The sequence below is a fragment of the Phaenicophaeus curvirostris genome, unplaced genomic scaffold, assembly GCF_032191515.1.
Source record: "Phaenicophaeus curvirostris isolate KB17595 unplaced genomic scaffold, BPBGC_Pcur_1.0 scaffold_55, whole genome shotgun sequence".
NCBI lineage: Eukaryota > Metazoa > Chordata > Aves > Cuculiformes > Cuculidae > Phaenicophaeus > Phaenicophaeus curvirostris.
The window spans coordinates 1,287,314-1,312,000 of record NW_027206677.1 but is presented as its reverse complement, the minus strand read 5'-3'; the positions used below and the strand labels follow the sequence as shown (position 1 = coordinate 1,312,000).

The 24,687-nt window shown below is 62.0% G+C and overlaps 1 protein-coding gene across 1 annotated transcript; it reads left to right on the top strand.

Annotated features, from left to right (window-relative positions):
• Positions 1 to 782: 782 nt before the first annotated feature.
• Positions 783 to 24,158, top strand: LOC138734078 (helicase SRCAP-like; the record flags this gene model as incomplete). Its single annotated transcript, XM_069881634.1, has 9 exons — positions 783 to 1,001; positions 5,302 to 5,507; positions 9,362 to 9,531; positions 13,581 to 13,777; positions 14,741 to 14,855; positions 16,562 to 16,699; positions 17,967 to 18,146; positions 21,214 to 21,297; positions 22,284 to 24,158. Coding segments are annotated over 9 exons (3,184 nt in total), but the record flags the coding sequence as incomplete, so codon positions are not given.
• Positions 24,159 to 24,687: the final 529 nt, after the last annotated feature.

Below are 24,687 nucleotides of genomic sequence, written 5' to 3'. Positions count from 1 at the left end.
GGGGTGCTGGGGGGGGGCTCGAAGTGACACCCTGTCATCCATGGGACCCCCTCCCTAAATTTAATTAACCCCCCCCAATTAATTACCCCCCCCGATTTAATTAACCCCCCCCCTTAGGAATCCCTGGAGGTGAAATAGGGGTTGGGGGGGGGGGATGAGGAAGGGGGTTTTGGGGGGGCTCTGGGGGGTATTTCACCCCCCTTTTAATTTAATTGACCACCCCCACTTTAATTAAGCCCCCTTGATTTAATTAACCCCCCCAAATTAATTAAAACCCCCCCTTAGGGGTCCCTGGAGGTGAAATAGGGGTGGGGGGACCCTGGGATAGGGGTGAGGAAGGAGGTTTTGGGGGGCTTGGGGGGCTCTGAGAGGTTTTAGGGGGCCCTGGGGGGGGTCAAACCCCCTTCAATTTAATCCCCCCCCCAATTTAATCCCCCCCCCCCCCTTAAATTAAATTTTTACCCCCCCCCAAGGAATCCTGGAGGCGAAAGGGATAGGGGGAGCCTGGGATGGGGATGAAGAAGGAGGTTTTGGGGGGCTCTGGAGGTTTTGGGGGGGCCCTGGGGGGGGTCAAACCCCTTTAATTTAATCCCCCCCCCTTAAATTAAATTTTTACCCCCCCCAAGGAATCCCTGGAGGCGAAAGGGATGGGGGGAGCCTGGGATGGGGATGAAGAAGGAGGTTTTGGGGGGCTTGGGGTGGCTCAGAGAGGTTTTGGGGGGCCCTGGGGGGGGGTCAAACCCCCCCCAATTGAATTTTTACACCCCCCCCCCCCCCCAAAGGAATCCCTGGAGGCGAAGCGGGCGCGGGGGCCGAGCGGAGCGGCTGGAGCGGCTGCTGCGTCTCAACGAGCTGCGCTGCGCCCTCGCCCCCGTCTACGGCACCGAGGTTTTGGGGTTCTGCAGCCTCAGCCCCCCCCAACCCCCCCCGGGGGGGGCCCTGGCCCGGGCCCTGCTCAGCCCCCCCCAGCGCCTGCGCCAGCTCCAGCCCCTGCTCGACAGGTAAAGGTGGAAAAGGGGGGGGGGGGGGTCTGAAAATGAGGTTTGGGGGGGGCTTGAGGGGTTTGGGGGGTCAGAAAATGGGGTTTGGGGGGTTTGGGGGGTGAGAAAATGAGGTTTGGGGGGGCTTAAGGGGTTTGGGGGGGTCAGTAAGTGAAGTTGGGGGGGGTTGGGGGGCTTAAGGGGTTTGGGGGGTCAGAAAATGAGGTTTGGGGGGGGCTTAAAGGTTTTGGGGGTCAGAAAGTGAGGCTTGGGGGGGTTGGGGGGTCAGAAAATGAGGTTTGGGGGGGGTTGGGGGTCGGAAAATGAGGTTTGGGGGGGCTTAAGGGGTTGGGGGGGGTCAGAAAATGAGGTTTGGGGGGGCTTAAGGGGTTTGGGGGGTGAGAAAATGAGGTTTGGGGGGCCTGAAGGGGTTTGGGGGGGTCCAAAAATGAGATTGAGGGGAGTTTAGGGGTGACAGAGGGATTTGGGGGGGCATAAAATGAGAGTAGGGTGGGTTTGGGGGGGGCTTAAGGGGTTTGGGGGGTCAGAAAATGAGGTTTGGGGGGTGAGAAAATGAGGTTTTGGGGGGTTTGGGGGTGAGAAAATGGGGTTTGGGGGGGCTTAAGGGGTTTGGGGGGTCAGAAAATGAGGTTTGGGGGGCTTAAGGGGTTTGGGGGGTCAGAAAATGAGGTTTGGGGGGGCTTAAGGGGTTTGGGGGGGTCAGAAAATGAGGCTTGGGGGGGTTTGGGGGTCAGAAAATGAGGTTTGGGGGGGCTTAAGGGGTTTGGGGGGTGAGAAAATGAGGTTTGGGGGGGCTTAAGGGGTTTGGGGGGTGAGAAAATGAGGTTTGGGGGGGCTGAAGGGGTTTGGGGGGTGAGAAAATGAGGTTTGGGGGGGCTTAAGGGGTTTGGGGGGTCAGAAAATGAGGTTTGGGGAGGCTTAAGGGGTTGGGGGGGTGAGAAAATGAGGTTTGGGGGGGCTTAAGGGGTTTGGGGGGTCAGAAAATGAGGTTTGGGGGGGCTTAAGGGGTTTGGGGGGTGAGAAAATGAGGTTTGGGGGGGTTAAGGGGTTTGGGGGTGAGAAAATGAGGTTTGGGGGGGCTTAAGGGGTTTGGGGGGTCAGAAAATGAGGTTTGGGGGGGTTTGGGGGTGAGAAAATGAGGTTTGGGGAGGCTTAAGGGGTTTGGGGGGTCAGAAAATGAGGTTTGGGGGGTTTGGGGGTCAGAAAATGAGGTTTGGGGGGGGTTTGGGGGTCAGAAAATGAGGTTTGGGGGGGCTTAAGGGGTTTGGGGGGTCAGAAAATGAGGTTTGTGGGGGTTTGGGGGTCAGAAAATGAGGTTTGGGGGGGGGTTGGGGGTCAGAAAATGAGGTTTGGGGGGGGTTGGGGGTGAGAAAATGAGGTTTGGGGGGGCCTTAAGGGGTTTGGGGGGGTCCAAAAATGAGATTGAGAGGAGTTTAGGGGTGACAGAGGGATTTGGGGGGGCATAAAATGAGAGTAGGGTGGGTTTGGGGGGGGCTTAAGGGGTTTGGGGGGGGTTAAAAGTTGAAGATGGGGGGGGTTGGGGGCTTAAGGGGTTTGGGGGTTCAGAAAATGAGATTTTGGGGGGGCTTAAAGGTTTTGGGGGTCAGAAAACGAGGCTTGGGGGTGTTGGGGGGTCAGAAAATGAGGTTTGGGGGGGGTTGGGGGTCGGAAAATGAGGTTTGGGGGGGCGTAAGGGGTTGGGGGCGTCAGAAAATGAGGTTTGGGGGGGCTTAAGGGGTTTGGGGGGTCAGGAAATGAGGTTTGGGGGGGCTTAAGGAGTTTGGGGGCTTCTTAAGAGATTTTTGGGGGGTCTGAGGGGTTCGGGGGGTCCCCAATGTCCCCTTAGTGTCCCCTCAGCTCCATTTTGGAGCTGCTGGAGGTGGAAGCGCTGGGGGGGGCAGGACTTTTGGTGCCTTTTAGTGCCTTTTGAAGGGATTTGATGGATATTGGGGGGCTCTTATCAATTTTGGGGGTGTCTTAAGGACTTTTGGGGGTGTCTTAAGGTACTTTAGGGGAGTCTGAGGGGTTCGGGGGGGTCCCCGATGTCCCCCAGTGTCCCCTCGGCTCCATTTTGGAGCTGCTGGAGGTGGAAGTGCTGGGGGGGGCAGGACTTTTGGTGCCTTTTAGTGCCTTTTAGTGCCTTTTAGTGCCTTTTAGTGCTTTTTGGAGGATTTTGATGGATTTTGATGGATTTTTGGGGTGTCTTAAGGACATTTGGGGGTCTCTTAAGCTACTTTCAGGGGGTCTGAGGGGTTCGGGGGGTCCCCGATGTCCCCTTAGTGTCCCCTCAGCTCCATTTTGGAGCTGCTGGCGGTGGAAGCGCTGGGGGGGGCAGGACTTTAGGTGCCTTTTGGTGCCTTTTAGTGCCTTTTAGTGACTTTTGGTGGCTTTTGATGGATTTTTGGGGTGTCTAAAGGACTTTTGGGGGTGTCTTAAGGTACTTTAGGGGGGTCTGAGGGGTTCGAGGGGTCCCCGATGTCCCCTTAGTGTCCCCTCAGCTCCATTTTGGAGCTGCTGGAGGTGGAAGCGCTGGGGGGGGCAGGATTTTTGGTGCCTTTTAGCGCCTTTTGAAGGGATTTGATGGATATTGGGGGGCTCTTATCAATTTTGGGGGTGTCTTAAGGACTTTTGGGGGTGTCTTAAGGTACTTTAGGGGAGTCTGAGGGGTTCGGGGGGGTCCCCGATGTCCCCCAGTGTCCCCTCGGCTCCATTTTGGAGCTGCTGGAGGTGGAAGTGCTGGGGGGGGCAGGACTTTTGGTGCCTTTTAGTGCCTTTTAGTGCCTTTTAGTGCCTTTTAGTGCTTTTTGGAGGATTTTGATGGATTTTGATGGATTTTTGGGGTGTCTTAAGGACTTTTGGGGCTTCTTAAGAGATTTTTGGGGGGTCTGAGGGGTTCGGGGGGTCCCCGATGTCCCCTTAGTGTCCCCTCGGCTCCATTTTGGAGCTGCTGGAGGTGGAAGCGCTGGGGGGGGGCAGGACTTTTGGTGCCTTTTAGTGCCTTTTAGTGACTTTTTGAGGGTTTTGATGGAATTTGATGCATTTTTGGGGTGTCTTAAGGACTTTTTGGGGCTTCTTAAGAGATTTTTGGGGGGTCTGAGGGGTTCGGGGGGGTCCCCGATGTCCCCCAGTGTCCCCTCAGCTCCATTTTGGAGCTGCTGGAGGTGGAAGCGCTGGGGGGGGCAGGACTTTTGGGGCCTTTTAGTGCCTTTTGGTGCCTTTTAGTGCCTTTTGAAGGGATTTGACGGTTTTTGATGGATTTTTGGGGTGTCTGAAGGACTTTTGGGGGTCTCTTAAGATGTTTTAGGGGGGTCTGAGGGGTTCGGGGGGGTCCCCGATGTCCCCCAGTGTCCCCTCGGCTCCATTTTGGAGCTGCTGGAGGTGGAAGCGCTGGGGGGGGCAGGACTTTTGGGGCCTTTTAGTGCCTTTTAGTGACTTTTGATGGATTTTTGGGGTGTCTGAAGGACTTTTGGGGGTCTCTTAAGCTACTTTCAGGGGGTCTGAGGGGTTCGGGGGGTCCCCGATGTCCCCTTAGTGTCCCCTCAGCTCCATTTTGGAGCTGCTGGAGGTGGAAGCGCTGGGGGGGGCAGGATTTTTGGTGCCTTTTAGTGCCTTTTGGTGCCTTTTAGTGCCTTTTGAAGGGATTTGACGGTTTTTGATGGATTTTTGGGGTGTCTGAAGGACTTTTGGGGGTCTCTTAAGATGTTTTAGGGGGGTCTGAGGGGTTCGGGGGGGTCCCCGATGTCCCCCAGTGTCCCCTCGGCTCCATTTTGGAGCTGCTGGAGGTGGAAGCGCTGGGGGGGGCAGGACTTTTGGGGCCTTTTAGTGCCTTTTAGTGACTTTTGATGGATTTTTGGGGTGTCTGAAGGACTTTTGGGGGTCTCTTAAGCTACTTTCAGGGGGTCTGAGGGGTTCGGGGGGTCCCCGATGTCCCCTTAGTGTCCCCTCAGCTCCATTTTGGAGCTGCTGGAGGTGGAAGCGCTGGGGGGGGCAGGATTTTTGGTGCCTTTTAGTGCCTTTTGGTGCCTTTTAGTGCCTTTTGAAGGGATTTGACGGTTTTTGATGGATTTTTGGGGTGTCTGAAGGACTTTTGGGGGTCTCTTAAGATGCTTTAGGGGGGTCTGAGGGGTTCGGGGGGGTCCCCGATGTCCCCCAGTGTCCCCTCGGCTCCATTTTGGAGCTGCTGGAGGTGGAAGTGCTGGGGGGGGGCAGGACTTTTGGTGCCTTTTCATGGCTTTTGGGGGGGTTTGGTGACTTTTGGGGTTCGGGGGGGTCCTGATCTCTTCTCCCCCCCCCCCCCCAGGTTCGTGCTGGCGCTGCCGGCGGTGGAGGCGCGGGGGCTGTGGCTGCGGAGCTGCCGGCCCTTGCCGTGGCGCCTGCGGCAGCGGCAGCAGCTGGAGCAGCGGCTGCGCGAGGAGCTGGGGCCCCGCGGGGACCCCGAGCTGCACCGCGTCCTCAGCCAGCGCCGCACGGCCTTCCCCGACCTCCGCCTCATCCAGTACGACTGCGGTACGTGGCCGGGGGGGGCTCCAGGGGACGCTGGGGGGACGTTGGGGACGTTCAGGGGACACTGGGGACATCCAGGGGGCATCTAGGAGACACCAAAGGGGATTTAAGGGTGTCTAGGGGACACTGGGGGGGCTTTAAGGGCATCTAGGGGACACTGGGCGGGCTTTAAGGGCATCTAGGAGACACTGGGGGGGCTTTAAGGGCATCTAGGGGACACTGAGGGGACATTGGGGACGTCTAGGGGACACTGGGGGGGCTTTAAGGGCATCTAGGGGACACTCGGGGGACGTTGGGGATGTCTAGGGGACACTGGGGACATCCAGGGGGCATCTAGAAGACGCTAAAGGGGCTTTAAGGGCGTCTAGGGGACACTGGGGGGACTTTAAGGGCATCTAGGGGACACTGGGGGGGCTTTAAGGGCATCTAGGGGACACTGGGGGGGCTTTAAGGGCATCTAGGGGACACTGAGGGGACATTGGGGACGTCTAGGGGACTCTAGAGGACACCAGGGGGACTTTAAGGGCATCTAGGAGACGCTAAATGGGCTTTAAGGGCATCTAGGGGACACTGGGGGGGCTTTAAGGGCATCTAGGGGACATCAAGAGGACATCCAGGGGGCATTGGGGACATCTAGGGGACACTAGAGGGACTTTAAGGGCATCTAGGAGACATTGGGGACATCTAGGGGGCATTGGGGACGTCTAGGGGGCATCCTGGGGACATCTAGGGGACACTGGGGACATTTAGGGGGCATCCAGGGGAGGTCTAGGGGACACTGGGGACATCTAGGGGACATTGGGGACGTCTAGGGGGCATCTAGGGGGCATTGGGGGCACCTGGGGGACACTGGGGACATCTAGGGGGCATCCAGGGGACATCTAGGGGGCATTGGGGACATCTAGGGGATTCTAGGGAACGCTGAGGGGACTTTAAGGGCATCTAGGGGACACTGAGGGCACATTGGGGACGTCTAGGGGACACTGGGGGGGCTTTAAGGGCATCTAGGGGACACTGGGGGGACACTGGGGGGACTTTAAGGGCATCTAGGGGACACTGAGGGGACACTGGGGACATCTAGGGGACACTGGGGGGGCTTTAAGGGCATCTAGGGGACACTGGGGGGGCTTTAAGGGCGTCTAGGGGACACTGAGGGGACATTGGGGACGTCTAGGGCACACTGGGGACATCCAGGGGGCATCTAGGAGACACCAAAGGGGATTTAAGGACGTCTAGGAGACACTGGGGGGGCTTTAAGGGCATCTAGGGGACACTGGGGGGACATTGGGGACACTGGGGGGATGTTGGGGTCTCCCTCAGGATGTCCCCAGTATGTCCTTGAGCCCGTCCCCGTGTCCCCCTGATGTCCCCGTGATGTCCCTCACGTCCCCGTGTCCCCATGATGTCCCCATGACGTTCCTCACGTCCCCGTGTCCCCCTGATGTCCCCATGATGTTCCTCATGTCCCCGTGTCCCTCTGATGTCCCCATATCCCCCTGATGTCCCCATGTCCTCAAGTCCCCATGTTCTCCTGGTGTCCCCATGATGTCCCACTGATGTCCCCATGTCCTCATGTCCCCGTGTCCCTCTGATCTCCTCATGTTCCTCCTGATGTCCCCACGTTCCTCATGTCCCCATGACGTTCCTGCTGTCCTCGTGTCCCTCCCCATGTCCCCATTTCCCTCTTTATGTCCCTGTGTCCCCCTCATGTCCCTGTGTCCCCCTGATGTCCCCATGTCCCTCCTCATGTCCCCGTGTCCCTCTGATCTTCTCATGTTCCTCCTGATGTCCCCACATTCCTCATGTCCCCGTGACGTTCCTGCTGTCCCCCTGTCCCTCCCCATGTCCCCGTGTCCCTCCTCATGTCCCCGTGTCCCTCCTCATGTCCCCATGTCCCTCTGATGTCCCCACGTTCCTGCTGTCCCCATGTCCCTCCTCATGTCCCCCTGTCCCTCCTCATGTCCCCGTGTCCCTCCTCATGTCCCTGTGTCCTTCTGATGTCCCCATGATGTCTCTCTGATGTCCCCCTGTCCCTCTTTATGTCCCCGTGTCCCTCTCATGTCCCCGTGTCCCTCTGATCTCCTCATGTTCCTCCTGATGTCCCCACATTCCTCATGTCCCCCTGTCCCTCCTGCTGTCCCCATGTCCCTCCTCATGTCCCTGTGTCCTTCTGATGTCCCCATGTCCTTCTGATGTCCCCATGTCCCTCTTGCTGTCCCCATGATGTTCCTCATGTCCCTCTGATGTCCCCATGATGTTCCCGCTGTCCCCGTGTCCCTCCTCATGTCTCCATGTCCCTCCCCATGTCCCCGTGTCCCTCCTCATGTCCCCGTGTCCCTCTCATGTCCCCCTGTCCCTCCTCATGTCCCCATGTCCCTCTGATGTCCCCGTGTCCCCCTGATGTCCCCACATTCCTCATGTCCCCATGACGTTCCTGCTGTCCCCATGTCCCTCCCCATGTCCCCGTGTCCCTCCCCATGTCCCTCTCATGTCCTCATGTCCCTCCTCATGTCCCCGTGTCCCTCTCATGTCCCCGTGTCCCTCTCATGTCCCTGTGTCCCTCCTCATGTCCCCGTGTCCCTTTCATGTCCCCATGTCCCTCCTCATGTCCCCATGTCCCTCTCATGTCCCCGTGTCCCTCCTCATGTCCCCATGTCCCTCTCATGTCCCCATGTCCCTCTCATGTCCCCGTGTCCCTCCTCATGTCCCCATGTCCCTCCTCATGTCCCCATGTCCCTCCTCATGTCCCCATGTCCCTCTGATGTCCCCGTGTCCCCCTGATGTCCCCACATTCCTCATGTCCCCATGACGTTCCTGCTGTCCCCATGTCCCTCCCCATGTCCCCGTGTCCCTCCCCATGTCCCTCTCATGTCCTCATGTCCCTCCTCATGTCCCCGTGTCCCTCTCATGTCCCCGTGTCCCTCTCATGTCCCTGTGTCCCTCCTCATGTCCCCGTGTCCCTTTCATGTCCCCATGTCCCTCCTCATGTCCCCATGTCCCTCTCATGTCCCCATGTCCCTCCTCATGTCCCCATGTCCCTCCCCATGTCCCCATGTCCCTCTGATGTCTCCCTGTCCCTCCTGATGTCCCCGTGTCCCTTCTCATGTCCCCATGTCCCTCTCATGTCCCCGTGTCCCTCTCATGTCCCCCTGTCCCTCCTCATGTCCCCGTGTCCCTCTGATGTCCCCGTGTCCCTCTGATGTCCCCGTGTCCCCCTGATGTCCCCACATTCCTCATGTCCCCACGACGTTCCTGCTGTCCCCATGTCCCTCCCCATGTCCCTGTGTCCCTCCCCGTGTCCCTCTCATGTCCCCGTGTCCCTCCTCATGTCCCCATGTCCCTCCTCATGTCCCCCTGTCCCTCTCATGTCCCTGTGTCCCTCTCATGTCCCCATGTCCCTCTCATGTCCCCCTGTCCCTCTCATGTCCCCGTGTCCCTCTCATGTCCCGATGTCCCTCCTCATGTCCCCATGTCCCTCTCATGTCCCCATGTCCCTCTCATGTCCCCGTGTCCCTCTCATGTCCCCGTGTCCCTCCTCATGTCCCTGTCATGTCCCCGTGTCCCTTTCATGTCCCCCTGTCCCTCCTCATGTCCCCGTGTCCCTCCCCGTGTCCCTCTCATGTCCCCATGTCCCTCCCCATGTCCCCGTGTCCCTCCCCATGTCCCCGTGTCCCTCCCCATGTCCCCCTGTCCCTCCTCATGTCCCCGTGTCCCTCTGATCTCCTCATGTTCTCCTGACGTCCCCACGTTCCTCACGTCCCCGTGATGTTCCTCACGTCCCCCCGTCCCTCCCGCTGTCCCCGTGCCGTCCCCGCGGGGCCCCGGTGACGCCGGTGTCCCCCCCCCGCCCCCCCCAGGGAAGCTGCAGGCGCTGGACGTGCTGCTGCGGCGCCTCAAGGCCGGCGCCCACCGCGTCCTCATCTTCACCCAGATGACGCGCATGCTCGACGTCCTCGAGCGCTTCCTCACCTACCACGGCCACATCTACCTGCGCCTCGACGGCAGCACCCGCGTCGAGCAGAGACAGGTGGGGACCTGGGCCGCCGCTCGGGGACCTCCTGGGACCTCCCCGTGGGGACCTGGGGCTCCAGGAACCTCCCCTGGTGCCACCTCAGAGCCGCATCTCAACGGCTTTGAGATGGTCCCATGGTTGTTCATGGTGCCAGGGGACACCCACAGGTCCCTGAGGTCCATAGGGACCTGGGCCACCACTCTGGGACCTCCTCACACCTCCCCGTGGGGACCTGGATCTCCAAGAACCTCCCCTGGTGCCACCTCAGAACCGCATCTCAATGGCTTTGGGATGGTATCATGGTTCTTTATTGAGCTAAGGGGGCACCCAGGGCTTCCAGGGGTCCATAGGGACCTGGAGCACCACTCTGGGATCTCCTGGGACCTCCCCGTGGGGACCTGGGGCTGCAGGAACCTCCCCTGGTGCCACCTCAGAGCCGCATCTCAATGGCTTTGAGATGGTATCATGGTTCTTCATGGAACTAGATGGGTACCCACAGGTTCCTGAGGTCCATGGAGACCTGGGTCACCTCTCTGGGACCTTCTGGGACCTCCCCGTGGGGACCTGGATCTCCAGGAACCTTCTCTGGTGCCACCTCAGAGCCGCATCTCAATGGTTTTGGGATGGTATCATGGTTCTTTATTGAGCTAAGGGGGCACCCAGGGCTTCCAGGGGTCCATAGGGACCTGGAGCACCACTCTGGGATCTCCTGGGACCTCCCCGTGGGGACCTGGGGCTGCAGGAACCTCCCCTGCTGCCACCTCAGAGCCGCATCTCAATGGCTTTGAGATGGTATCGTGGTTCTTTATGGAACTAAGTAGGTACCCAAAGGTTTCTGAGGTCCATAGGGACCTGGGCCACCGCTCTGGGACCTCCTGGGACCTCCCCGTGGGGACCTGGGGCTCCAGGAACCTCCCCTGGTGCTACCATGAAGCCGCATCTCAATGGCTTTGAGATGGTATTATGGTTCTTTATGGAACTAAGTAGGAACCCAAAGGTTCCTGAGGTCCATGGAGACCTGGGTCACCTCTCTGGGATCTCCTGGGACCTCCCCGTGGGGACCTGGGGCTGCAGGAACCTCCCCTGGTGCCACCTCAGAGCAGCATCTCACTGGCTTTGGGATGGTATCATGGTTCTTCATGGAACTAGATGGGTACCCACAGGTTCCTGAGGTCCATAGGGACCTGGGCCACCGCTCCGGGATCTCCTGGCACCTCCCCGTGGGGACCTGGGGCTCCAGGAACCTCCCCTGGTGCCACGTCAGAGCCGCATCTCAATGGCTTTGGGATGGTATCATGGTTCTTTATGGGACTAAGTAGGAACCCACAGGTTCCTGAGGTCCATAGGGACCTGGGCCACCACTCTGGGACCTCCTGGGACCTCCCTGAGAGGACCCAGGTAGCCAGGAACCTTCTCTGGTGCCACCTCAGAGCTGTATCTCAATGGCTTTGAGATGGTATCATGGTTCTTTATGGACCTAAGTAGGAACCCAAAGGTCCCTGAGGTCCATGGGGACCTGGGCCACCGCTCTGGGACCTCCTGGGACCTCCCTGAGAGGACCTGGGGCTCCAGGAACCTTCTCTGGTGCCACCTCAGAGCCGCATCTCAAAGGATTTTAGATGGTATCATGGTTCTTTATGGATCTAAGTAGGAACCCAGATGTTCCTGAGGTCCATAGGGACCTGGGCCACCACTCCGGGATCTCCTGGGACCTCCCCGTGGGGACCTGGGGCTCCAGGAACCTCCCCTGGTGCCACCTCAGAGCCGCATCTCAATGGCTTTGAGATGGTATCATGGTTCTTCATGGAACTAGATGGCTACCCACAGGTTCCTGAGGTACATAGGGACCTGGGCCACCGCTCTGGGATCTCCTGGGACCTCCCCGTGGGGACCTGGGGCTCCAAGAACCTCCCCTGGTGCCACCTCAGAGCCGCATCTCAATGGCTTTGAGATGGTATCATGGTTCTTTATGGATCTAAGTAGGAACCCAAAGGTTCCTGAGGTCCATGGGGACCTGGGCCACCGCTCTGGGACCTCCTGGGACCTCCCTGAGAGGACCCAGGTAGCCAGGAACCTCCCCTGGTGCCACCTCAGAGCCGCATCTCAATGGCTTTGAGATGGTATCATGGTTCTTTATGGACCTAAGTAGGAACCCACAGGTTCCTGAGGTCCATAGGGACCTGGGCCACCGCTCTGGGACCTCCTGGGACCCCCCTGTGGGATCTGGGGCTCCATTAACCTCCCCTGGTGCCACCTCAGAGCTGCATCTCAATGGCTTTGAGATGGTATCATGGTTCTTCATGGAACTAGATGGGTACCCACAGGTTCCTGAGGTCCATGGAGACCTGAGCCACCACTCAGGGACCTCCTCACACCTCTGCGTGGGGACCTGGGGCTCCAGGAACCTCCCCTGGTGCCACCTCAGAGCCATATCTCAATGGCTTTGAGATGGTATCATGGTTGTTCATGGTGCCAGGGGGCACCCACAGGTCCCTGAGGTCCATAGGGACCTGGGCCACCACTCTGGGACCTCCTGGGACCTCCCCGTGGGGACCTGGATCTCCAGGAACCTCCCCTGGTGCCACCTCAGAGCCGCATCTCAATGGCTTTGGGATGGTATCATGGTTCTTTATTGAGCTAAGGGGGCACCCAGGGCTTCCAGGGGTCCATGGGGACCTGGGCCACCACTCCGGGACCTCCTCACACCTCTGCGTGGGGACCTGGGGCTCCAGGAACCTCCCCTGGTGCCACCTCAGAGCCACATCTCCATGGGTTCATGATGGTCTCATGGTCATTCATGGTGCCAGGGAGGAAACTAGAGGTCTAAGGGGTCCATGGGGACCTGGGCTACCGCTCTGGGACCTCCTGGGACCTCCCAGAGAGGACCCAGGTAGCCAGGAACCTTCTCTGGTGCCGCCTCAGAGCTGCATCTCAATGGCTTTGAGATGTTATCGTGGTGCTTTATGGAACTAAGTAGGAACCCACAGGTTCCTGAGGTCCATGGAGACCTCGGCCACCGCTCTGGGACCTCCTGGGACCTCCCCATGGGGACCTGGGGCTCCAGGAACCTTCTCTGGTGCCACCTCAGAGCTGCATCTCAACGGCTTTGAGATGGTATCATGGTTCTTTATGGCACTAGATGGGTACCCACAGGTTCCTGAGGTCCATGGGGACCTGGGCCACCACTCTGGGACCTCCTCACACCTCCCCGTGGGGACCTGGATCTCCAGGAACCTCCCTGGGTGCCACCTCAGAACCGCATCTCAATGGCTTTGAGATGGTATCATGGTTCTTTATGGATGTAGGTGGGCACCCAGAGGTCCCTGAGGTCCATGGAGACCTGGGCCACCACTCTGGGAACTCCTGGGACCTCCCCGTGGGGACCTGGGTCTCCAGGAACCTCCCCTGGTGCCACCTCAGAGCCGCATCTCAATGGCTTTGAGATGGTATCATGGTTCTTTATGGAACTAAGTCGGAACCCACAGGTCCCTGAGGTCCATGGAGACCTGGGCCACCACTCTGGGACCTCCTGGGACCTCCCTGAGAGGACCTGGGGCTCCAGGAACCTTCTCTGGTGCCACCTCAGAGCCGCATCTCAATGGCTTTGAGATGGTATCATGGTTCTTTATGGAACTAAGTCGGAACCCACAGGTCCCTGAGGTCCATGGAGACCTGGGTCACCTCTCTGGGACCTCCTGGGACCTCCCCGTGGGGACCTGGGGCTCCAGGAACCTCCCCTGGTGCCACCTCAGAGCCGCATCTCAATGGCTTTGAGATGGTATCATGGTTCTTCATGGAACTAGATGGGTACCCACAGGTCCCTGAGGTCCATGGGGACCTGGACCACCACTCTGGGACCTCCTGGGACCTCCCCGTGGGGCCCTGGCTGTCCAGGACCCTCCTCATGTGCCACCACCGAGCCGCATCTCCCCGGCTTCCTGGTGTCCTCGATGCTCGTGGAGCTCGTGGCCGGATCCCGGAGACTCCGAGCTGCCTCCGCGGTTCCTCGTGGAGGTCCGGCCCAGCTGGTGGGTCTCCAGAAGGTCCTCGACGTGTCCCCTCAGGCGCTGATGGAACGTTTCAACGCCGACAAGCGCATCTTCTGCTTCATCCTGTCCACCCGCAGCGGCGGCGTCGGCGTCAACCTGGCCGGGGCCGACACCGTCGTCTTCTACGACAGCGACTGGAACCCGACGATGGACGCCCAGGCCCAGGACCGGTGCCACCGCATCGGCCAGACCCGCGACGTCCACATCTACAGGTTTGGGGGGAGCTTCTCCAGGACCTTCACGGGGCCGAGGGGCCTCACGGGGAACCCGCTGAGATCCCTCCACCACCTTGAGGTCCTCCTTGGGGTCTTCGTGGTGACCCCATGGTGATCTTCTCCATGGTGACCCCATCGTGGTGTCCCCTTCTCCCTGGGTTCCTCTCCGTGGTGACCCCATCATGATCTTCTCCCTGGTGACCCCCTCGTGGTGTCCCCTTCTCCCTGGGTTCTTCTCCCTGGTGACCCCCTCGTGGTGTCCCCTTCTCCCTGGGTTCCTCTCCCTGGTGACCCCCTCGTGGTGTCCCCTTCTCCCTGGGTTCCTCTCCCTGGTGACCCCATCATGATCTTCTCCGTGGTGACCCCCTCGTGGTGTCCCCTTCTCCCTGGGTTCCTCTCCGTGGTGACCCCCTCGTGGTGTCCTCTTCTCCCTGGGTTCCTCTCTGTGGTGACCCCATCGTGGTGGCCACGTCTCCCTGGGTTCCTCTCCGTGGTGACCCCATCGTGATCTTCTCCCTGGTGACCCCCTCGTGGTGTCCTCTTCTCCCTGGGTTCCTCTCCCTGGTGACCCCATCATGATCTTCTCCCTGGTGACCCCATCGTGGTGTCCTCTTCTCCCTGGGTTCCTCTCCATGGTGACCCCATCGTGGTGGCCACTTCTCCCTGGGTTCCTCTCCGTGGTGACCCCATCATGATCTTCTCCCTGGTGACCCCCTCGTGGTGTCCCCTTCTCCCTGGGTTCCTCTCCGTGGTGACCCCCTCGTGGTGTCCCCTTCTCCCTGGGTTCCTCTCCGTGGTGACCCCCTCGTGGTGTCCTCTTCTCCCTGGGTTCCTCTCCCTGGTGACCCCCTCGTGGTGTCCCCTTCTCCCTGGGTTCCTCTCCCTGGTGACCCCCTCGTGGTGTCCCCTTCTCCCTGGGTTCCTCTCCGAGGTGACCCCACCGCGTTGTCCTCTCCTCAGGCTCATCAGCGAGCGCACGGTGGAGGAGAACATCCTCAAGAAGGCCAACCAGAAGCGGCTGCTGGGGGACATGGCCATCGAGGGCGGCAACTTCACCACCGCCTACTTCAAGCAGGTACCTCAGGACCTTCTGGAACGACCCCTTGGACCTTCTCGGGGAGTCCCAGGGGTCCAAGAAGGTCTTGGACCTTCTGGAATGACCCCTTGGAGCTCCTTGTGGGGACAGAAGAAGCTTCTGGAGCCCCCGTGGAGCCACATCTCAAAGGCTTCGTGGTAGCTGGTGACCAGGAGGGGTCTGAGAAGATCCAAGGAGGTCACCCAGGTGTCCCAGAAGGTCTGGGACCTTCTGGAATGACCCCTTGGATCTTCTCGGGGAGTCCCAGGGGTCCAAGAAGGTCTCAGACCTTCTGGAATGACCCCTTGGACCTCCCCGTGGGGATCAAAGAAGCTCATGGAGGCACCTTGGAGCCACATCTCAAAGGCTTCGTGGTAGCTGGTGACCAGGAGGGGTCTGAGAAGATCCAAGGAGGTCACCCAGGTGTCCAAGAAGGTCTCAGACCTTCTGGAATGACCCCTTGGACCTTCACGGGGAGTCCCAGGGGTCCAAGAAGGTCTCGGACCTTCTGGAATGCCCCCTTGGAGCTCCTTGTGGGGACAGAAGAACCTCCTGGAGCCCCCGTGGAGCCACATCTCAAAGGCTTCGTGGTAGCTGGTGGCCATGAGGGGTCTGAGAAGATCCAAGGAGGTCACCCAGGTGTCCATGGGGGGTCCCAGGTGTCCAAGAAGGTCTCGGACCTTCAGGAATGACCCTCTTGGAGCTCCTTGTGGGGACAGAAGAAGCTTCTGGAGCCCCCGTGGAGCCACATCTCAAAGGCTTCGTGGTAGCTGGTGACCATGAGGGGTCTGAGAAGATCCAAGGAGGTCACCCAGGTGTCCCAGAAGGTCTCGGACCTTCAGGAACGACCCCTTGGACCTTCTCGGGGAGTCCCAGGGGTCCAAGAAGGTCTCAGACCTTCTGGAATGACCCCTTGGAGCTCCTTGTGGGGACAGAAGAAGCTCCTGGAGCCCCCGTGGAGCCACATCTCAAAGGCTTCGTGGTAGCTGGTGACCATGAGGGGTCTGAGAAGATCCAAGGAGGTCACTCAGGTGTCCATGGGCGGTCCCAGGTGTCCAAGAAGGTCTCGGACCTTCTGGAATGACCCCTTGGACCTTCTCGGGGAGTCCCAGGGGTCCAAGAAGGTCTCAGACCTTCAGGAATGACCCCTTGGACCTCCTGGTGGGGACAGAAGAACCTTCTGGAGCCCCCTTGGAGCCACATCTCAAAGGCTTCGTGGTAGCTGGTGGCCAGGAGGGGTCTGAGAAGATCCAAGGAGGTCACCCAGGTGTCCAAGAAGGTCTCAGACCTTCAGGAATGACCCTCTTGGAGCTCCTTGTGGGGACACAAGAACCTCCTGGAGCCCCCTTGGAGCCACATCTCAAAGGCTTCGTGGTAGCTGGTGACCATGAGGGGTCTGAGAAGATCCAAGGAGGTCACCCAGGTGTCCCAGAAGGTCTGGGACCTTCAGGAACGACCCCTTGGACCTTCTCGGGGAGTCCCAGGGGTCCAAGAAGGTCTCAGACCTTCAGGAATGACCCCTTGGACCTCCTGGTGGGGACAGAAGAAGCTTCTGGAGCCCCCTTGGAGCCACATCTCAAAGGCTTCGTGGTAGCTGGTGACCAGGAGGGGTCTGAGAAGACCCAAGGAGGTCACCCAGGTGTCCCAGAAGGTCTGGGACCTTCAGGAACGCCCCCTTGGACCTCCCCGTGGTGTTGTCCCCTCAGCAAACCATCCGGGAGCTCTTCGAGATGGCGCCCGAGGAGCCGGCGCGGCGCGAGGGGGACAAGGAGAAGGACGGGGACCTTCCCGCTGAGGACGACGAGGACCCCGCGGCCACCAGGAGGACCCACATCCTCGAGCAGGTGGGGATGGTGGCTCCTGGTGGCCCTGGAGCTCCTCGATGGCCCCTGGTGGCTCCTCATCCCCACGTCCCTCAATGTTCCTCACGTCCCTGTGGCTCCTGGAGCTCCTTGGTGGCTCCTGGTGGCCCTGGAGCTCCTCAATGGCCCCTGGTGGCTCCTCATCCCCATGTCCCTCAATGTTCCTCACGTCCCTGTGGCCCCTGGAGCTCCTCGATGGCCCCTGGTGGCCCCTCATCCCCACGTCCCTCAACGTTCCTCACGTTCCTGTGGCTCCTGGAGCTCCTTGGTGGCTCCTGGTGGCCCTGAAGCTCCTCAATAGCCCCTGGTGGCTCCTCATCCCCACGTCCCTCAACGTTCCTCACGTTCCTGTGGCTCCTGGAGCTCCTTGGTGGCTCCTGGTGGCCCTCGACCTCTTCAAAGGCCCCTGGTGGCTCCTCATCCCCACGTCCCTCAATGTTCCTCACGTTCCTGTGGCTCCTGGAGCTCCTTGATGGCCCCTGGTGGCCCCCAAACCCCACGTCCCTCAATGTTCCTCACGTTCCTGTGGCTCCTGGAGCTCCTCGATGGCCCCTGGTGGCTCCTCATCCCCACGTCCCTCAATGTTCCTCATGTCCCTGTGGCTCCTGGAGCTCCTCGATGGCCCCTGGTGGCTCCTCATCCCCACGTCCCTCAACGTTCCTCACATCCCTGTGGCTCCTGGAGCTCCTCGGTGGCTCCTGGTGGCCCTGAAGCTCCTCGATGGCCCCTGGTGGCCCCTCATCCCCACGTCCCTCAACGTTCCTCATGTCCCTGTGGCCCCTGGAGCTCCTCGAAGGCCCCTGGTGGCTCCTCATCCCCACGTCCCTCCATGTTCCTCGTGTCCCTGTGGCTCCTGGAGCTCCTCGAAGGCTCCTGGTGGCCCTGGAGCTCCTCGATGGCCCCTGGTGGCTCCTCATCCCCACGTCCCTCAACGTTCCTCACGTCCCTGTGGCTCCTGGAGCTCCTCGATGGCCCCTGGTGGCCCCCAAACCCCACGTCCCTCAATGTTCCTCACGTTCCTGTGGCTCCTGGAGCTCCTCGATGGCCCCTGGTGGCCCTGAAGCTCCTCAGTGGCCCCTGGTGGCCCCCAAACCCCACGTTCCTCAACGTTCCTCACGTCCCTGTGGCTCCTGGAGCTCCTCGATGGCCCCTGGTGGCCCCCAAACCCCACGTCCCTCAACGTTCCTCACGTCCCTGTGGCCCCTGGTGGCCCTGGAGCTCCTGGACGTCCCCGCGTGGTGTCCCCCAGGCGCTGTGCGGAGCAGAGGACCCCGAGGACATCCGGGCGGCGTCGCAGGCGCAGGCGGAGCGGGTGGCGGCCTTGGCCGAGTTCAGCGAGAGCCTCAGCCCCGAGGAGGAACGAGGAGGAACCGAACCCGAGGAGGAGCTCTCCAAGGCCGAGCAGGAGATCGCCGCCCTCGTCGAGCAGGTGAGGGCCTCGCCGGGGCCTGGACCAGGGCCAGAAGGTCCAACGTGTCCCTCAAAACGAGGAGAACGTGGTGGGTTGAGGGCCAGAAGGTCCAACGTGTCCCTCAAAAGGAGGAGAACATGGTGGGTTGAGGTCTAGAAGGTCCAACGTGTCCCTCAAAACGAGGAGAACGTGGTGGGTTGAGGGCCAGAAGGTCCAGCATGTCCTTCAAAAGGAGGAGAACGTGGTGGGTTGAGGGCCAGAAGGTCCAACGTGTCCCTCAAAAGGAGGAGAACGTGGTGGGTTGAGGTCTAGAAGGTCCAACGTGTCCCTCAAAACGAGGAGAACGTGGTGGGTTGAGGGCCAGAAGGCCCAACGTGTCCTTCAAAACGAGGAGAACATGGTGGATTGAGGGCCAGAAGGTCCAACGTGTCCCTCAAAACGAGGAGAACGTGGTGGGTTGAGGGCCAGAAGGTCCAACGTGTCCCTCAAAAGGAGGAGAACGTGGTGGATTGAGGTCTAGAAGGTCCAACATGTCTCTTGGAACAAGGAGAACATGGTGGGTTGAGGGCCAGAAGGTCCAACGTGTCCCTCAAAACGAGGAGAACGTGGTGGGTTGAGGTCTAGAAGGTCCAACGTGTCCTTCAAAATGAGGAGAACGTGGTGGGTTGAGGTCTAGAAGGTCCAACGTGTCCTTCAAAATGAGGAGAACGTGGTGGGTTGAGGTCTAGAAGGTCCAAGGTGTCCTTCAAAATGAGGAGAACGTGGTGGGTTGAGGTCTAGAAGGTCCGAGGTCCCCGTGGGGATGAGGAGAAGGAGCTGGACGAGGTCTAAAAGTTCTCATGGCCCTGGAGACCTTGGTGACCTTGGTGGCCTTGGTGGCCTTGGTGGCCCTGGTGACCTTGATGACCTCGGTGTCCCTGGTGACCCTTGTGGTATTGGTGACCCTGGTGGCCTTAGTGGCCTTGGTGACCCTGTTGACCTTGGTGACCCTGGTGGCCTTGGTGACCCTGGTGAACCTCATGGCCCTGGAGACCTTGGTGACCCCAGAGAACCTTGTGGCCCTGGTGGTCTTGATGACCCTGGTGACCTTGGTGACCTCAGTGGCCATGATGAACCTCATGGCCCTGGTGCCCTTGGTGACCTTGGTGACCCTGGTGGCCTTAGTGACCCTGGTGAACCTCATGGCCCTGGTGCCCTTGGTGACCCCGCTGGCCTTAGTGGCCCTGGTGACCTTGGTGACCCTGGTGGCCTTGGTGAACCTCATGGCCCTAGTGACCTTAGTGGCCCTGGTGACCTTGATGACCCTGGTGACCTTAGTGACCTTGGTGACTCCAGTGACTCTCGTGACCTTAGTGGCCCTGGTGGCTTTGGTGACCCTGGTGACCTACGTGGCCCTCATGACCTTGGTGACCCTTGTGGCCTTCGTGGCCCTGGTGACCTTGGTGACCCTGGTGAGTCTAGTGACCTTAGTGGCCCTGGTGAACCTCATGGCCCTGGAGACCTTGGTGACCTTAGTGACCTTGGTGGCCTTAGTGGCCCTGGTGACCCTGGTGTCCCTGGTGACCTTGGTGACCTTGATGACCTCAGTGGCCCTGGTGACCCTGGTGGCTTTGGTGACCCTGGTGACCTTGGTGGCCCTGGTGACCCTGATCGCCCTGGTGACCTTAGTGGCCCTGGTGGCCTTGGTGACCTTGGTGACCTTGGTGGCCCTGATGAACCTCATGGGTCTGGTGGCCTTGGTGGCCTTAGTGGCCCTGGTGGCCTTGGTGACCTTGATGACCTTGGTGACCCTGGTGGCCTTAGTGACCCTGGTGAACCTCATGGCCCTGGTGACCCCAGAGAACCTTGTGGCCTTGGTGACCCTGGTGGCCTTGGTGACCTTGATGACCTTAGTGACCTTGGTGACCTTGGTGGCCCTGATGAACCTCATGGGTCTGGTGGCCTTGGTGGCCTTAGTGGCCCTGGTGGCCTTGGTGACCCTGGTGGCCTTAGTGCCCTTGGTGGCCTTGGTGACCTTGGTGGCCCTGATGAACCTCATGGGTCTGGTGGCCTTGGTGGCCTTAGTGGCCCTGGTGGCCTTGGTGACCTTGGTGACCCTGGTGGCCTTAGTGGCCCTGGTGAACCCCATGGCCCTGGTGCCCTTGGTGGCCTTGATGACCTCGGTGGCCCTGGTGAACCTCATGGCCTTGGTGGCTTTGGTGACCCTGGTGACCTTGGTGACCCTGGTGACCCGGATGACCCTGGTGACCTTAGTGGCCCCGGTGGCCTTGGTGACTCCAGTAACCTTGGTGGCCCTAGTGACCCTGGTAGCCTTGCTGTCCCTGATGACCTTGGTGGCCCTGGTGGCCTTGGTGACCCTGGTGGCCTTGGTAACCCTGGTGGCCTTGGTGACCCTGGTGGCCTTAGTGCCCTTGGTGGCCTTGGTGACCTTGGTGACCTTGGTGGCCCTGATGAACCTCATGGGTCTGGTGGCCTTGGTGGCCTTAGTGGCCCTGGTGGCCTTGGTGACCCTGGTGGCCTTAGTGGCCCTGGTGGCCTTGGTGACCCTGGTGGCCTTAGTGCCCTTGGTGGCCTTGGTGACCTTGGTGACCTTGGTGGCCCTGATGAACCTCATGGGTCTGGTGGCCTTGGTGGCCTTAGTGGCCCTGGTGGCCTTGGTGACCCTGGTGGCCTTAGTGACCCTGGTGAACCTCATGGCCCTGGTGAACCTCATGGCCCTGGTGACCCCAGAGAACCTTGTGGCCTTGGTGACCCTGGTGGCCTTGGTGCCCTTGATGACCTTAGTGACCTTGGTGACCTTGGTGGCCCTGAGGAGCCTCATGGCCCTGGTGGCCTTGGTGGCCTTAGTGCCCCTGGTGGCCCTGATGACCTTGATGACCTTGGTGGCCCTGATGAACCTCATGGGTCTGGTGGCCTTGGTGGCCTTGGTGGCCCTGGTGGCCTTGGTGACCTTGATGACCTCGGTGGCCCTGATGAACCTCATGGCCTTGGTGGCCCTGGTGGCCCTGGTGGCCCTGGTGGCCCTGGTGGCCCTGGTGTCCCCGGTGTCCCCGGTGACCGCGGTGTTCCCCCCTGTCCCCCCCAGCTGACTCCGATCGAACGTTACGCCATGAACTTCCTGGAGGCGTCTCTGGAGGACGTCAGCCGCGAGGAGCTCAAGCAGGCCGAGGTGGGGACGGGGGGGGCTGTGGGGCTGGGGGGGATCTGTGGGGCTGGGGGGCATCTATGGGGCTGGGGGGGTCTATGGGGCAGCTATGGGGCTGGATCTACGGGGCTGGGGGCGCTATGGGGCATCTATGGGGCTGGGGGGGCATCTATGGGGCTGGATCTATGGGGCATCTATGGGGCATCTATGGGGCTGGAGGGATCTATGGGGCAGCTATGGGGCTGGGGGACACTTATAGGGCCCCCAGGGACCTATGGGGCATCTATGGGGCTGGGGGGATCTATGGGGCCCTAAGGTGCCTATGGGGCCCCCAGAGGGGTTATGGGGCAGCTATGGGGCTGGGGGTCACTTATGGGGCCCCAAGGGACCTATGGGGCAGCCAGCATCTATGGGGCAGTTGGCATCTAGGGGGCATCTATGGGGTTGGGGGGCAGCTATGGGGCTGGAGGAAGAGTCTATGGGGCAGCTATGGGGTTATGGGGCATCTATGGGGCTGGAGGAAGGGTCTGTGGGGCATCTATGGGGTTATGGGGCATCTATGGGGCTGGAGGGGGGGTCTATGGGGCATCTATGGGGCTGGAGGGGGGTCTATGGGGCATCTATGGGGCTGGAGGGAGTCTATGGGGCATCTATGGGGTTATGGGGCATCTATGAGGCTGGAGGAAGGGTCTATGGGGCAGCTATGGGGTTGGGGGGCAGCTATGGGGCTGGAGGAAGGGTCTATGGGGCATCTATGGGGCTGGAGGAAGGGTCTGTGGGGCATCTATGGGGTTATGGGGCATCTAGGGGGTCTATGGGGCATCTATGGGGCTGGGGGGAGTCTATGGGGCTGGAGGGGGGGTCTGTGGGGCATCTATGGGGCCCCCAGAGGGGTTATGGGGCATCTATGGGGCTGGGGGGGGCAGCTATGGGGCTGGGGGGGCATCTATGGGGCTGGGGGTCACTTATGGGGCATCTATGGGTCACTGAGTGCCGCGTGGCCGTTGCAGGAGGTGGTGGCGGCCGCCCGCAAGGACATCGACGAGGCCAAAGGGGCCGCCTCGCGCTTCCGCCTGCGCCCCGACGGCCGCCCCGACCCCCCGGAGCCGCCCCCGGAGCCGCCCCCCGCCCCGCGGCGCCCCCGGCGCCACAGACCCCCGTCCCGCAGCCCCGCCGCCCCCCCCGCCGCCTCGGGGACCCCCGCGGCCGCCCCCCCGACCCACCACGACAGCGACAACGACAACAACAGCCCCCCCGGGCCCCGGCTCAGCCAGCGCCTGCGGGCGGCACCGACGCCTCCCAGCGCGGCGGCGCCCAGCGACGGCCCGGCGGCGCCCGACGGCCCCGAGGCGACGCGCGACACCCCCAAAACAACACACGGCGCCCACAAAACGCCGCTCGGCGCCCCCAAAATGCCGCGCGACACCCACAAAACGCCGCGCGACACCCCCAAAACACAACATGGCGCCCACAAAACGCCGCACGATGCCCTCAAAACGCCGCACGACGCCCTCAAAATGCCGCACGGCGCCTCCAAAACACCGCACGGCGCCCCCAAAACGCCGCTTGGCGCCCCCAAGACGCCGCACGGCGCCCTAAAAACGCCGCACGACGCCCACAAAACGCCGCACGACGCCCCCAAAACGCCACTCGGCGCCCCCAAAACGCCACATGGCGCCCACAAAATGCCACACGACACCCTCAAAACGCCGCACGACGCCCTCAAAACGCCGCACGACGCCCCCAAAATGCCGCACGGCGCCCCCAAAACGCCGCACGACGCCCCCGAGATGCCGCACGACGCCCCCAAAACGCCGCACGACGCCCCCAAGACGCCGCTCGGCGCCCCCGAGACGCCGCACGACGCCCCGGCGCCGCCGCCCGAGGCCGCCGCGCCGCCCGGCGCCCCCGAAACGGCGCCCGACGCCCCCGAAACGCCACCCGACGCCCCCGCGACGCCGCCCGCCGCCCCCACGACGCCCCCCGAGCCGCCGCCGCGCTGCCCGCCGCGCCGCCGCCGCAGCGCCGACGTGGAGATCCGGCAGAGCCGCGGCCCCGGCCCGGCCGCCAAGGTGCTGCGGCAGCTCCCCGGCCGCCTGGTGACGGTGCTGGAGCCGCCGGCCCCGGGGCGGCCGCGCCGCAGACGCCGCGACCCCTTCCCCGTCTCCGTCGCCGCCACGAGCGGGGCCGGCGCGGGGCCCGGCCCGGCGAAGCGTCGGCGCGGCCGCCCCCCGAAACGGAGAGGGCTCCCCGCGGCGCGGCGCCGGCAGCAGGCGGAAAGCGCCGGAAGGAGGCGGCGGGGGCGGCCGGCGCGAGGAGGGGAAGCGACGGCGGCGACGGCGGCGGCGGCGGCGACGCCGAGCGCCGGGAAAAGGCGGCGAGGGCGGCCGCCCAAGCGCTCGCCGCCCGCCCCGCGAAGCACCCGGCGCCACCCGGGGCCCGTCCTGATGGCGCCGCTGGAGAGGGAGCCGCCCCGGAGGAGGCGGCGCTCGCCCTCGTCCGGCGAGGACGCCGCCGCGGGGAGCGAGGAGGAGGAGGAGGAGGCGGCGGTGACGCCGCGGAGGCAGCGTGGGGCGGCCGCGCCTCCCGCCAAGCGGCGCCGGAGGGGAGCGGGGGGGGGGGGCGCGGCAAGGCCGGCGGCGGCCGGCGGCGGCGGCGGCGGCTCCCGGCGCGCGGAGGGGGAGGCAGGCGCGCCGGCAGCAGCCCCCGCGGAGATGCGTCGGCACCCCCGGCGGCGACGGCCGAGGGCGCAAAGCCAAGACGTGACGGGCTCCCCCCCCCGCGAGCCCCACGGGGCGCCACCGGGGCCGGAGGAGGCACTAAAGGGCCGGCGAGGCGCGGAGGCGGGAGAACAGGACACGAAGATGGCCGCCCCCGGGTACTAAGAGGGCCGCCCGGGGCGCCGTAATGGCTGGCAGGGGGGCTGAGGTGGCCGGCTGGAGCCTGAGGTGGTTGAATGGGACCCCAAGATGGCCGCCTGGGGGCCTAACATGGCCGACACGGGCTCAAGGCGGTCAAATGGGACCCCAAGATGGCCGCCTGGGGTCCTAACATGGCCGATGCGGGCTCAAGGCGGTCAAATGGGATGTCAAGATGGCTGCCTGGGGTCCTAACATGGCCGACAGAGGCTCAAGGTGGTCAAATGGGATGCCAAGATGGCCGCCTGGGGACCTAACATGGCCGCCTGGGGCTCTAAGGTGGCCAACCTAAGGGCCTGGGATGGTCAAGCAGGACCCCAGGATGGCCGCTCGGGGCACTAACATGGCCACCCAGGGCCCTGCAGTGGCTGACAGGGGGGCCTAAGATGGCCGGCTGGAGCCTGAGGGGGTTGAACGGGACCCCAGGATGGCCGCCCGGGGCACTAAGATGGCCGACACGGGCTCAAGGTGGTCAAACAGGAGCCCAAGATGGCCG